This window comes from Rana temporaria, chromosome 7, assembly GCF_905171775.1.
Source record: "Rana temporaria chromosome 7, aRanTem1.1, whole genome shotgun sequence".
In the NCBI taxonomy this organism is placed as follows: domain Eukaryota; kingdom Metazoa; phylum Chordata; class Amphibia; order Anura; family Ranidae; genus Rana; species Rana temporaria.
The window spans coordinates 6457439-6472705 of NC_053495.1; the positions used below are offsets into that span (position 1 = coordinate 6457439).

General features: G+C 50.3%; 1 protein-coding gene across 2 annotated transcripts in view; it reads right to left on the reverse strand.

Annotated features, from left to right (window-relative positions):
* The window catches only part of MST1R (macrophage stimulating 1 receptor), a 72224-nt gene that overhangs the window by 36304 nt on the left and 20653 nt on the right, over window positions 1-15267 (reverse strand). For both annotated transcript variants that reach the window (XM_040358780.1, XM_040358782.1), the window contains exon 2: window positions 1276-2208. In XM_040358780.1, coding sequence (XP_040214714.1) covers window positions 1276-2114 — 839 coding nt within the window. In that variant the 5' untranslated portion in view covers window positions 2115-2208. The remainder of the gene's footprint in view (window positions 1-1275; window positions 2209-15267) is intronic.

Sequence of the window (15267 nt, forward strand, 5' to 3'; positions counted from 1 at the left end):
GCGACAAACAACCACCCAGCGGCGGCACTAACCACCGCACATCCCGCTCGTTGCTGTCTGCCAGTTGGTCCGACACTTACCCCATCTAGGTGGCGAAGGGGGGGGGGGGACAGGCTGCGGCTCTGGTGTCCTCTCCATCTTCTCTCTCTCCTCCTGCGGCTTCTCCAGCATGGCAGGGTGGCGGGCAGCGGCTCCAGTGCCCTCACCGTCTCCTCTCTCCTCTTCCCAGGCGTCCAATAGGATCACCTGACGTTTTGGCCAATCAGGAAACGGGTCTCACGACCCACTTCTTGATTGGCGGGAAGGAGATTTAGTGTGAAAATAGCAAATATTCAGGAGGAGAAGCAGGAAGACATAAGCGAATATTAACTAATGTCACACAAGTAGGTGGGCTCACCCTTTTTTGAAGCCTAATAGAGCCCCTGTCTCTAATCACGTGCTTAAAAAAACACCCCCCCCCCATTGGAAGCCATAGTCTGGCACCCTGTATGTAGATCAGAAGGCCGGACGCATGGATGGGGGGGGGTGTGGCGCCCGTGCGTTCGTAATGGACAGGCCATTTTTTATTTAAATAATTACAGTGCCATATATAGAAAAAAAGAGACAATGTAAATTAAACAATGTGTGTTTAGTACAGGGTTTCTCAACTCCAGTCCTCAAGGCGCCCCAACAGGTCATGTTTTCAGGTTTTCCCTCAGATGAAATGGCTGTGGTAATTACTAGGGCAGTGAAACTGATCAAATCACCTGTGAAAAATAATGGAAAGCCTGAAAACATGACCTGTTGGGGCAGCTTGAGGACTGGAGTTGAGAAACACTGGTTTAGTATCACTTAAAAGTGGTTATAAACCTTTACATATACCCAGTTGCCCCGTTTAGCTGCAGTCTGCTCTTCTCTACATCCAAAGTTCAACAATTTTTAAGCTTGTCTGAGAGCACAGAAAAAAGGGGGCGGAGAGCTGAAGTTACACTCTGCAGAGCTCATTGAGGAGAGTTTAGAGCCGACTAGAGGGGAAAGAACCCCCCCCACCCCTTCACAAAGCACACAGGAACAGAGGCTGTCAATCACAGGCTGTGTGCTGGAGCTTTCTCCCCTGTCACTTTTTTTCTCTTGGTGTCAGGAAAACTTGTCAGAAGTGATTCATGCAGATAGAGGAATGAAGCAGCAGACAGAAATGACACTTAGTGCTTTGGATGGAGACAAGTACACACTATAGAGGGATATGCTTCATGTCTGAGGTTTCCAACCACTTTAACCATTGCACAGTTCACTCACCTTTTCATGTCCTGCTCTGTTGCGCTCAGACGCACCAACCTGCTGTGGTAGTTTCTGGAGTGTGGGTTCTCCAGCTGTATCGTCAAGAAGAAGACGTATCTCGGAGTACTGAATGTGTAGACATACTGGATGGGGTATTTGTCCATGAAGGTAGGAAGAACAGTCAAATTGTGAAACTCTGCCAAGCCATCATGTGCGGCCCGCACTCGCCTGATGGACACGGACGTGGTACCATAGTTCCCCTTCATACTGGAATCCACCGATGAGGCTATATATAAATTGATGGACTTCAAGTGATCGACGGCTGTAACCACTGTGCCGAGGGGGCTGGCGACACAGTCCTGGCACCAGGAAGGAGAGTTGAAGGATTCACGGAACAAGCAGGAGGAGCTCAAGATTTCAGAGCTGTCAAATTCGTGGACGAAACAAACTCCACGGAGAGAAGAACCACAGCTGTACAAATTCAAAACGTCTTCTTCTGGATCCATCACCAAGACTTTGCTGTCCGTGTCTTCGGCCTGGGCCGGGCGGGCATCGCCCATCTTACATTGGGAGCACAGTTCACACGCGGAGCTGTTGGTGGGACCAGTAATGAGGTCCTGCACGACCTGAAGGTTGGTAGCATTCAGAACATAGAGGTGATTGGTGGTGGCAATGAAGAGTAGAGGCCCATTCTTGGCGGCCACATTTTGGATAGCGGTCGGTGCGGTGAAGCTGGAGAGGTTATATCGGACATCGGCATCTAAAGACACGAAGGGTCTTTTTGGGCACTGCCATGTTGATGCCAAGCAGTCTCTTATGAGGAAGAGTAGGAGAAGCAGTTGGGATAGATGCCGCATACTGGGGCGGAGGAGGAGCAGGACACACGGGAAGGTCAGAGTTCACCTTGGTGGAGGACAAAGCGACAGACACAGGGAATCCATAATACAGCACCTGAAGAGAGAAGAAGGACAAGGTTAGCCGAAGTGTCGGGTATTAAACAAGACTTATCTAACCCAAAACTCATAACTGACCCAACATTCTGAAAGAGGTTACATCAGGGCCGATCCTAGGGTCACAGACGCCTGGGTGCAGAAATATTTCTGGCACCCCCCACATGGGCGTGGTCATCTTAGCAACTCTCCCCTTTACACATGTTTCTATGGAAACACAGTGGCAGCGGCGGTGACCGGCGGAGAGAGCTGCCGCTGGACATGGACAAGGAGAGGAGGAGGCAGGGGAGCACTCTGGCGCTTCAGTGCCCCCACCTCTGCGGCGCCTGGGTGCACTGCACCCCACGCACCCGCCTAGGATCAGCCCTGGGTTACATGCAAACTGCCACACTGTCTTCCTAGGACTAGGGCACTGCCAATGGAGCAAGCCCTTTCTTCTATTTCCTTGCACCACCTTCACCAGCACCTAAACCTGGCTCAATTCACAAAGCCAAGGATATGGTTCCCCAATAAAACATGTGACTGTATACCTCTCAACTGTCCCGGATTTCGAGGGACTGTCCCGGATTTCGAACAGAAGTCCCTTTTTCTTCCTCATTAGTCCCTCCTTTTGGTCTAACCTATATAGTTGTTTTTTAAAATGCACTATGCATCTTTCAAAAAGTGATTCCCAGTGCTAAACCTTTTCATCCAATTTCTAAATTTGTAAACCTCAAAAACCAATATAAAGGAATAATAGTGGTAAAAAAAAAAAAAAAAAAAAAAAAAGCACCTGTGGGTTTAATTAATAATTCTTTGTATAGCTCTCCTAAAATGGGTGCGTGGCAGGGGGCGTGTCCTATGCCTACATACATTTTCTAATTGGTGTACCTCGTTCCCATCTCAAAAAGTCGGGAGGTATGTGACTGTAATTTATAAACTCCAATGGGTTCTGAACTAACTAGCACTAAATAGGAGGGGAGGACCAAGGGAAGAGCCAAAAGTATGTAGTAAACAAGTTGTAGTGCCCCAAAACCTCCACTAGAAGTCAGCATACTACTGAACAATAATAACCTGATGCCGCTCATTATAACATAGAAAAAAGGACATGTAAGTGGGAGAGAACAATACATGACGAAAAACTCCAAAGAAACGGCGCGGCGGATGTGTCATGTGACCATACAAGCTACAGGAAACCGCCAGCATCCACCTATCGATATGTCAGTCTCAGAGAGAAAGCAATAAGAGAGGAATAAAGAATATTCTGTACCCGCTCCAGGTATACCACACCCAGCATACCCGCTGATAATATGTTCTGCCAGAAATCCTGCCCTGTACTGGCAGAGGATAACGCACGTCTCTGCCAGGGCAGGATTGTGAAATCAGCAAAAAAGAGCTGCATAATAATGCAACAAAGCAAAGAGGAATTTTTATAACACTGTGTGCAGATCAGAGAGATACGAAGATTAGCCATTTATAGGTGCGCTGGCTTTTCTCAGGCATGTCCGACATTTTTTTTTACCACTTATTTAACCCCTTCCATACCGGGCATTTTCACCCCCTTTCTGCCCAGACCAATTTTGAGTTTTCAGCACTGTTGCACTTTGAATGACAATTGCGCGGTCATGCAACACTGTACCCAATTAAATCTTTATGTTTTTTTTTTCCTCCCACAAATAGAGCTTTCGATTGGTGGTATTTGATCACCTCTGCGGTTTTTATTTTTTTGCGCTATTAACAAAAGAAGAGCGACAATTAAAAAAAAAAAAAAAACACATTGGCCCAGATTCACAAAGCACTTGCGCCGACATATCTCAAGATACGCCGCGTAAGTGCAAATGTGCGCCGTCGTATCTGTGCGCCGGACCCATAAACTAAGATACGCCTAAAAACAGGCTTCATCCCGCTAAAGTAACTAGCCTACGCCGGCGTAGCGTGGGCGCATACTTAGGCTGGGCGCATGTGGCGTTCCCATTGATTTTCTATTCAAATATGCAAATAAGGGAAATACGGCGATTCACGAACGTACGTGCAGGCTACGCGATGTGCGCGTAAGTTGTACGTCCGGCGTAAAGTTAAGCCCCATAAAGGAGGTGTAACCCAGCAGCAGACATGCAAAGGTCTGCACCAGGGAACAAGCCGGCGTATATTTACAGAGTTTACATTAAATGCGTGTCTGGCTGGGCGTAGGTAACGTTCACGCCGTAGGCAGTGATCCGGAGTATTTTAGGCAGTTGCTCCGACGTGGTTATGAGCATGCGCAGAGGGATGCGTCCTCGTCTCGGCGCTTTCGAAGTTGATGATACGTATCTGTCTGGCGCTCAGCCCATCATTTGCATGGGGTCACGCCTCATTTGCATGGCTCACGCCCACTTCCACCTACGCCTTCGAAACCCAGCGCAGTTTTGACAGCACTGGCTTTGAGAATTCCATGCTTGCCTCTCTGCGCTGCGTCGGCGTAGCGTATATTATTTGCGCTACGACGGCGTAATGTGCGCCCGCTCTCTGTGAATCTGGGCCAATATTTTTAACTTTTTGATTTAATAAATATCACAATTTAAAAATAAAAATAAAAATTTCCTTTGTTTAGGTCGATACGTCTTCTTCTACATATTTTTGGTAAAAAAATAAATAATAATAATAAAAAAAAAATAATCGCAATAAGCGTATATTGATTGGTTTGCGCAAAAGTTATAGCGTCTACAAAATAGGGGATAGTTTTATGGCATTTTTATTACTAGTAATGGCGGCGATCTGCGATTTTTATTGTGACCGTGACATTGCGGCGGACACATCGGACACTTTTGACACGTTTTTGGGACCATTCACATTTATACAGCGATTAGTGTTGGCGCGCCATCCTGGGCCCCAGTGTTGGCGCACCCTCCTGGGCCCCAGTGTTGGCGCACCCTCCTGGGCCCCAGTGTTGGCGCACCCTCCTGGGCCCCAGCGTTGGCGCACCCTCCTGGGCCCCAGCGTTGGCGCACCCTCCTGGGCCCCAGCGTTGGCGTCAATCGGTTCCACTGCTGCAAAATGTCAAAACGCTGAACATAACATTCAGGACAAACACACTAGATACAAAAATAACAGTTTATGTTGGGTAATCAGATAGGAAATGCGGGGACTTGTCTGCACGAATATGGTCATCCTGATGTAACGCCTCTTCATATTTCTGCCAGAGATCGGCGAGGACAACAAATCTGAAATTTCCGTTGCATGTGCATGAGACGGCGAGTTTCCAGCAGTGAATGAGCCAGCGCGGGCGGACAAGACTCTGCGTGTCATGATTCTGGAAAAGAGATAAACCGATTGCTGCTCTCCGTATTTCACAATCCTGGACAAAAATAACGCTTATTTCACGTAACCCCCCCCCCCCTTATTACCACACCACCGGCATAGGCAGCAATGTAAATATAACACGACGGGGTCAGAGGAGGGCCGGGGGCCCAGGAGAATCGGGTGAACGATGAAATGCATTACTGGCACTTTTCCAAAAATTTGGACAGGAATTTTCCAGCGGCCGCTTGATGCTTCGTATTTGTATCAGGTGATCCCAAACTGAACCGATTCTGGGAAAATATGTACAAATCTGGTGATGGATTACACAGAAAAATAAATAAATTAATCAGATGTCTTATCTAAAGAATTGTAGGAATGTACGGCATTGGGGGGGGGGGGGGGGGCAAAACATTCCCACGCTCGCCATCAGTTCCCACCGTGCCACTCAGCAGAGGACAACCAGTTGGTGTGCCATTTATAACAGACGCCATAATCCAGCCTGATCTCTGGAGGGTGCCATAATTCAGTCCAGGCCACAGGGGGTGCTGTAAACCAGCTTGGTCCCTAGAGGATGTCATATGTCAGCCTTCTCCTTGGAGGGTGCCATAATTAAGACTAGGCCACAGAGGGTGCCATAATCCAGCTTGGTCCCTGAAGGGCGCCATAATCCAGCCTGGTTCCCTGTAGGGTGCCATAATCCAGCCTGGTTCCCTGTAGGGTGCCATAATCCAGCCTGGTTCCCTGTAGGGTGCCATAATCTAGCCTGGTTCCCTGTAGGGTGCCATAATCCAGCCTGGTTCCCTGTAGGGTGCCATAATCCAGCCTGGTTCCCTGAAGGGTGCCATAATCCAGCCTGGTTCCCCGAAGGGTGCCATAATCCAGCCTGGTTCCCTGTAGGGTGCCATAATCCAGCCTGGTTCCCTGAAGGGTGCCATAATCCAGCCTGGTTCCCTGTAGGGTGCCATAATCCAGCCTGGTTCCCTGAAGGGTGCCATAATCCAGCCTGGTTCCTGGAAGGTGCCATAATTCAGTCCAGGCCACAGAAGGTGCCAAAATCCAGTTTGGTCCCTAGAGGGTGCCATATGTCAGCCTGGTTCCTGAAGGTATCCATAATTCAGATGAGGCCACACATGGTGAGGGTGCAATATTAAAAACCCAGGCCAGAGAGTACAATAATACAGCCTGGTCCCTGGAGGATGCCATAATACAGCCTGGTCCCTGAAGGGCACCTTAATCCAGCCTGGTCCTTGTAGGGCATCACAATCCAGCCTGGTTCCCTAAAGGGTGCCACAATCCAGCCTGGTCCCTGCTGAAGGGTGCAATAGAGGGCCATAGAAGGTGCCATAATCCAGCCTGGTTCTTGGAAGGTGCCATAATTCAGTCCAGGCCACAGAAGGTGGCAAAATCCAGTTTGGTCCCTAGAGGGTGCCATATATCAGCCTGGTTCCTGGATGTAGCCATAATTCAGATGAGGTCACACATGGTGAGGGTGCAATATTAAAACCCAGACCAGAGGGTACCATAATCCAGCCTGGTCCCTGGAGGATGCCATAATTCAGCCTGGTCCCTGGAGGATGCCATAATTCAGACTGGTCCCTGGAGGATGCCATAATTCAGACTGGTCCCTGGAGGGTGCCATAATTCAGACTGGTCCCTGAAGGGTGCCATAATTCAGCCTGGTCCCTGAAGGATGCCATAATCCAGCCTGGTCCCTGCTGAAGGGTGCAATAGAGGGCCATAGAAGGTGCCATAATCAAGCCTGGTTCCTGGAAGGTGCCATAATTCAGTCCAGGCCACAGATGGTTCCAAAATCTAATTTGGTCCCTAGGGGGTGCCATATGTCAGCCTGGTTCCTGGAGGGTGCAATAATTCAGCCCAGGCCACATATGGTGCCATAATCCAGCCTGGTTCCTCAAAGGTGCCATAATGCAGCCCAGATCATAGAGGGGGCCATAATCCAGCCTGGTGCCTGGAGGATGCAATAATTCAGCCCAGGTCACAGAGGGCGCCATAGTCCAGCTTGGTCCATAGAGGGTGCCATATGTCAACCTGGGTCCCAGGGGTGCCACAATACATTGTGGGCTCACCATCAGTTCTCTCCCACGTTGCTCAGTAGAGGACAACACCATTTGGTGCACCCTTCATTATAGCTTGATGCAGAGCAGTTCCTCTAGAGTAGACTAAAATGTATTCCCAGACCCACCTTCACAACAGTAGCCCCCCCCCCCCCCCGAGTGTGCCATAATTCAGCCCCGGGCCCTGGAGGGTGTCATAATTCAGCCCAAGACCTAGAGGGTGCCATAATCCATCCTGGTTCCCCAGAGGCTTCCACAACCCAGCCCTAAAGGGCATCGTAAAGTCTTAGACCCAGAGGGCACCATAATTCAGCCCAGCTATAGAGGGTACCATAATCCACTCTGGGTTTCAGAGGATGCCATCAATCACCCTCGTTTTGCAGAGGAACAAGGGGTACCATAATACAGATTGGGTTCATTGTCCGTTCTATCCCACATTGTTCAGCAGGGGACAAGGCCAGATGGTGCACCATTCATTATATCACAACCAAGATTGGGAGGTTCCTATCGATTGGTCTGTAGGTTATGGATTAGTGACTGGCCAAAGAGGGTGCACTAAAGGCCCTACAGGACATAATCCAGTCTCATCCCTGCAGGACATTATAACTAAAACCAGGACCCAGAAGGTGCCATAATCAATCCTAATCCCCCAGAGAGGGCCACAGTCCAGCCTGGGCCCCTAGAGGCGGACAAAATACAGTCAATGCCTGAATGGGTGCCATTGTCTAGTCAGGGACCCAGAGGGTGCCCATCGTCTAGTCTGGGACCCAGAGGGTGCCCATCATCTAGTCTAGGACCCAGAGGGTGCCCATCATCTAGTCTAGGACCCAGAGGGTGCCCATCTAGTCTAGGACCCAGAGGGTGCCCATCATCTAGTCTAGGACCCAGAGGGTGCCCATCATCTAGTCTAGGACCCAGAGGGTGCCCATCATCTAGTCTAGGACCCAGAGGGTGCCCATCATCTAGTCTAGGACCCAGAGGGTGCCCATCATCTAGTCTAGGACCCAGAGGGTGCCCATCATCTAGTCTAGGCCTCAGAGGATGCCCATCATCTAGTCTAGGCCTCAGAGGATGCCCATCATCTAGTCTAGGCCTCAGAGGATCCCATCATCTAGTCTAGGCCCCAGCCTTGCCCCCTCAGAGAGTGCCATAATCCACTCTGGAGGATGCCATAATACAGCCACTATATAGCCCGGGCCTCAGATGGTGAATTAATTCAACCCAAGCCTCAGAGGGTGCCATAATCTACCCCAGGTGCCAGAGCTCTGAAGAAGGGTTTGCGTCCCCCGAAACGCGTAAACCTGCTAATATGAGAGATGGTTTGGACCAGGTGGCCCCATCCTACTGCTGGATCTGAATAAAGTGGCGTTATTTTCTTGCATCTTTTTACATCTAGGAGTATTTTTTTTTTTGGCATTTGGTTTTAATAAATGTTTTTCGGTGATGCACTAGGAGGTGTTTGACCTGATGAAGCAATACAAAGAGCAATGATGACGGGTAGAGCTCAGTCACCCCCAACCACACAATCCATCAATATAGAGGAGTCAGAACCATGAAAGATGAATCCTGCCCTCTTCCTGTGGAATACTCACACATTGGCTGGCGGGTACGATGGGACTTGTAGTTCCTCAGACAGAAGTTCTTCACGCCAGTCCAAGGTGTCTCCTGTGTCGTGCTTGTTCTCTATAAATTGGTTTTCTTCCATAACAGATCGCAAAATTCCCAACCAGCGGAGAGAGAAGAACGGAGAGAGGCTGAGCGCCAGCGCCGGGGCGTACAACCTGGCCACACTCCCGACACTAATCACACCCCGCCACAGAAACCACAACAACACCGAGAGGGAGCGCAGCCAACGCTGCAAACATCAGCCCAGACACCGGATACTTCTAGAGCAGCGAAGATCCATTTACTCAACATAGGAGCCTTCAATATCACACAGGGGCCACACGTAATACATTTAGCTCGATTCAGATAGCTTTACGCCGGCGTATCAGTAGATACGCCGACGTAACTCTGAATCTGCGCCGTCCTAAATTTAAGCGTATTCTGGAAACCAGATACTCTTAAATAAGGCTAAGATACGAGCGGCGTAAGTCTCCTACGCCGTCGTATCTTAGGGTGCAATATTTAGGCTGGCCGCTAGGTGGCGCTTCCGTTGAGTTTGGCGTAGAATATGCAAATGACTAGATACGCCGATTCAGAAATGTACATGCACCCGGCGCTTTTTTTTTTACGTCGTTAATGTACGGCTTTTTCCAGCGTACAGTTAGTCGAACAAATAGCTGGCCTAGTCAATGTTAAGTATGGCCGTCGTTCCCGCAACGAAATTTTAAATTTTTACGTCGTTTGCGTAAGTCGTCCGTGAATGGGGCTGGACGTAATTTACGTTCACGTCGAAACCAATACGTCCTTGCGGCGTACTTTGGAGCAATGCACACTGGGATATTTTACGGACGGCGCATGCGCCGTTCATAAAAAACGTCAATCACTTCGGGTCACCAAACATTTACATAAAACACGCCCCCTCATCCTCATTTGAAATAGGCGCACTTACGCTGTGCTGCCGTAACTTAGGAGGCAAGTGCTTTGTGAATACAGCACTTGCCTCTCTGACTTACGGCGACGTAGCGTAAATACGATATGCTACGCCGCCTGAAAGATGCGCCGCCCTACCTGAATCTAGCTATAAGTGTATAAAATGGTACAGGAGACGGTCAGAGACTGCAGACATGATACAGGAGACGGCCAGAGACTGCAGACATGATACAGGAGACGGCCAGAGACTGCAGACATGATACAGGAGACGGTCAGAGACTGCAGACATGATACAGGAGATGATCAGAGACTGCAGACATGATACAGGAGATGGCCAGAGACTGCAGACATGATACAGAAAAAGGTCAGAGACTGCAGACATGATACAGGAGACGGTCAGAGACTGCAGACATGATACAGGAGATGATCAGAGACTGCAGACATGATACAGGAGATGGCCAGAGACTGCAGACATGATACAGAAAAAGGTCAGAGACTGCAGACATGATACAGGAGATGATCAGAGACTACAGACATGATACAGGAGACGGTCAGAGACTGCAGACATGATACAGGAGATGGTCAGAGACTGTAGACCTACTACAGGAGATTGTCAGAGACTACAGATATACTACAGGAGATGGTATAGAGACTGCAGACATAGCAGAGGAGACGGTCTCTCTGCATTATATCGCACTGACATCTCATTTCTCGGTATCTGTCCGGATTCCAGGAAATGTCAGAACTGGAGCTGGACGGCGTCCCAGTCTCCCTCTGAACATGAAACATACCGACACGTCTCCCAGTCTGGTATCGGAGGGACTACTACCCGCTACAGACACTGAAATAACAGACTTTACCTACCGAGATCATACATCCAAAGACAAAAATCCCCCCCCGAGAGAACCATTAAATCCTCAATCCAGACCCACACCTTTCAGTCTTGCACAGCTAAACCGCTCCTCTCCTGGACTGAAACGGCTTCCTCTAATTTCGCCGCACACTGTGAGCTCCTCACCATGTGCATCAGAAGCTGCAGCAAGTCAGATAAGAGCCCCACCCCCATTTCCTGGCTGGAGGACGTCCAGCATCATCAAGCCCTTTCCTCCCCAGCCTGACTGTCCCACACATCGAGGCATTTTGATTTTCGAAAAAGGTCACGTTGCAGGACCGTAATAAAGGGAGTAGAGGGCCCCGGGCCCCAGAGGGAAGAGCCCCCCCTTCTTGGTTTCTTGCACCCGGACCCTGAAGGTTCTACATCTCTGCCAACATGCCAGTCACAAAAGCTTGTTGGCCGAATGCTCCTTACATTCGATGTTGGTTTGTGTGGTGTCGCCCATCGCTGCCCATTTTCTACCCCCCTTGTTCCCCCCCCCCCCACTCCCCTCTCTGCCTCGGGTGACCACATTTCCAAACTGCCATTCAGGGACACCCCCCCCCCCCCTCACCTTCCCCAAAAAAAGTTGAGGGGGAAATGTAGTCTATGGGCCAGATTCATCAAGAGATACGACGGCGGATCTCCTGATCCGCCGTCGTATCTGTGAGATCCGCCGTCGTATCTCTGAGATCCGCCGTCGTATCTCTGAGATCCGCCGTCGTATCTGTGAGAGCCGACGGTCGGATCTATGCGACTGATTCATAAGAATCAGTTCCGCATAGATCTCCCTAAGATCCGACAGGTGTAAGTGACTTACATCAGTCGGATCTTAGGCTGCAATCTACCGCCGGCCGCTAGGTGTCGTCGCTGTCTTTTACGCGTTGGCTATGCAAATGAGGAGAAGCGCCGATTCAAGACCGAACGCCCGCCCGTCGCTTTTTTTTTAACGTCGTTTGCGTTCAGGCTTTTTCCGGCGGATAGTTACCCCTGCTATATGAGGGGTAGCTAATGTTAAGTATGGCCGTCGTTCCCGCGCCGAGATTCAAATTTTTACGTCGTTTGCGTAAGTCGATCGGGAATACGGATGGCCGGAATTTACGTAGCCGCCGAAAACATTGACGTCCTAGCGACGTCATTTGGAGCATGCGCACTGGCAAATTTCGCCGGCGACGCATGCGCAGTTAAATCGGCGCGGGAACGCGCCTGATTTAAATTGTACACTCCCCCTAGCCGCGGAATTTGAATTCCGCCGGGGGGAGTTACGATCCGACGGTGCAATTTTCGAGGTAAGTGCTTGGTGAATCATGCACTTGCCTCGCAAAATTGGACCGGCGGATCGAAAATCAGATAGATTATCGGATCTTTAGATCCGCGTAATCTATCTGAATCTGCCCCTCGGGGTTGATGGGGAATTTGGCGGTGGGTAATTTGTCAGCTGAATGTACCACTTGCCATCAGATGCAATGCCGCTTGCCACCCATAGCCTGCCGCCAGATGCAATGCCGCTTGCCACCCATAGCCTGCCGCCAGATGCAATGCCGCTTGCCACCCATAGCCTGCCGCCAGATGCAATGCCGCTTGCCACCCATAGCCTGCCGCCAGATGCAGTGCTGCTGTCACTCCCTCTGTATGAGCCACGTGCATTACAGGAAAGGAGTGGAGTCGCTATTTGGAGAGTGAAGATCACACCAGTCCCTGCTGCTCGCCGCTAGGTGTTGGAGAAGGAGGAGGTGCCGAGGTGCTGCACTAGGCGCAGAACTCGCTCCCGGCCTCACTGTCTGAGAGTAAATTGTCACTGGTTGCAAGATGCCAGGCAGCGCCGGCCCTAGCGACCAGTTCCGGAAATGTAGTTACTAGTTAGTAGGGGGTGACTGTGTCCTCTATTTCATTCCGGGACACTGTATTGTCCCAGAATGAAGGTGCCCGGGACCAGGGACAGACATGCCAATTGCAGGACAGTCCCGGGCAATCCGGGACATGTGGGCACCCTATCTCTGCCGAGTCTGTAGGTCAGTGCCATGATCTGCACACCCAGGCGGGCGGATGACTAGTAAGGAGAGTTTCATGCTGAGGTGGGAGGAAGAAAATCCCCAGATCTCACCTCGTCATTAGAATAAGAATACATTACTGTACAGAGCCGGCTGTCACCTGCGGCCCAACCCTTCCTGCATTCCTGGCCTGTGATTACAATCCAGCAATGTGCACATTCCTCTGCCCCAAGGGAGGGGCGGTTCCTGCCTGGGGGGGGGGGGGGGGGGTATCTGCCCCACTCACAGGTTCACTGATTAACCCTTTCGTGGCTGAGAAGGCCTATTCATTATCTAATACAGGGCTTAGGAACCCTACTCCTAGATCTCACAGTACAGCCTATATAGAAACACACAGGGCCAGATTCAGAGAGAGTTACGCCGGCGTGTCAGTAGATACGCCGTCGTAACTCTGAATCTGCGCCGTCGTAAGTTTAAGTGTATTCTCAAACTGAGATACACTTAAACCTAGCTAAGATACGACCGCCGGCGCCGTCGTATCTTAGGGTGCAATATTTAGGCTGGCCGCTAGGTGGCGCTTCTGTTGAGTTCGGCGTAGAATATGTAAATGACTAGATACGCCTATTCACGAACGTACGCGCGCCCGTCGCAGTAAAGATACGTCGTTTACGTAAGGCGTTTTCAGGCGTAAGGTTATTTCATCAAATAGCTGGCCTAGTCAATGTTAAGTATGGCCGTCGTTCCCGCATCGAAATTTGAAAATTTTATGTCGTTTGCGTTAGTCGTCCGTGAATAGGGCTGGACGTAATTTACGTTCACGTCGAAACCAATACGTCCTTGCGGCGTACTTTGGAGCAATGCACACTGGGATATGTACACGGACGGCGCATGCGCCGTTCGTAAAAAACGTCAATCACGTCGGGTCACCCCCAATTAACATAAAACACGCCCCCTCATCCTAATTTGAATTAGGCGCGCTTACGCCGGCTCCATTTACGCTATGCCGCCGTAAGTTAGGAGGCAAGTACTTTGTGAATACAGTACTTGTCTCTCTGACTTAAGGCGGCGTAGCGTAAATACGATACGCTACGCCATCAGTGTCCCTGAATGGTAGTTTGTAAATGTGGTCACCCTAGTCTGTCCCCCAGTATAATTTCCCCCAGGCCAGTCTGTCCCCCCGTATAACCCCCCCCACCCCCCGGGCCAGTCTGTCCCCCAGTATAATCTCCCCCGGGCCAGTCTGTCCCCCAGTATAATCTCCCCCCACCCCCCGGGCCAGTCTGTCCCCCAGTATAATCTCCCCCGGGCCAGTCTGTCCCCCAGTATAACCCCCCCAGTCCAGTTTGTCCCCCAGTATATTCTATCCCTGGTCAGTCTGTCCCCCAGTATAATCTCTCCCAGGCCAGTCTGCACCCCAGTTTATTCTCCCCTAAGCCAGTCTGTCCCCCCGTATAACCCCCCCCCCCCAGTCTGTACCCCAGTATAATCTCCCCCGGGCCAGTCTGTCCCCCAGTATAATCTCCACAGGGCCAGTCTGTCCCCCAGTATAACCCCCCCCCAGTCCAGTTTGTCCACCAGTATATTCTATCCCTGGTCAATCTGTCCCCCCAGTATAATCTCTCCCAGGCCAGTCTGCACCCCAGTAAAATCGCCCCCTCCCACGAACATAAATTAAAATCACTGGAAGCTGACAGGAGAGGATAGGAAGACTGGTGCTGCAGGGCTGCCACTGATGTGTCAGGGTTTCAGATGGACTGAAACCCGGACACAGGATTTAAAACCCGGACTGTCCGGGTGAATCCCAGACAGGTGGCAACCCTAGCTGTCCCGACTTTGGGGGACGATTTCAGAGACATCTGTGCGGGTTTCTGCACAGATGTCTATTGAAATCGCACCCCAAAGTCGCCAAACGTAGTACAGAAACGGTGCCATTTCCGACAATAGCCCGCCGATTCGGCATGCGATTTTTGCACGTCAAATCGCTGCAATGCGAACCAGGGCTGAAGCCGATTGGCTGCCATGCAGGGCTGCACCAGATTTGGCACTTTGGCTTCGCTTTTCCTGCATATTGCCGTTTGTTTTGCTGGATTTTTACGTGTTAAACATATAAAAAAACACAAATATTGAGCGAAAAAACAGTAAAAGCGCACATTGAAGACAGACGGCGGGTTTATGACAGAACAGCGCGACTACCTCGCGGGTTAATGCCGAGAAAAGTATTTCTGCAACATCTGTTTCTGTGGGTTGTGATGGAAACATCATAACTCTCTTTAGATCCGGGGACTCCAAACTTTTCAGTAGGAGGGACAAAAAAAATAAAAATCACT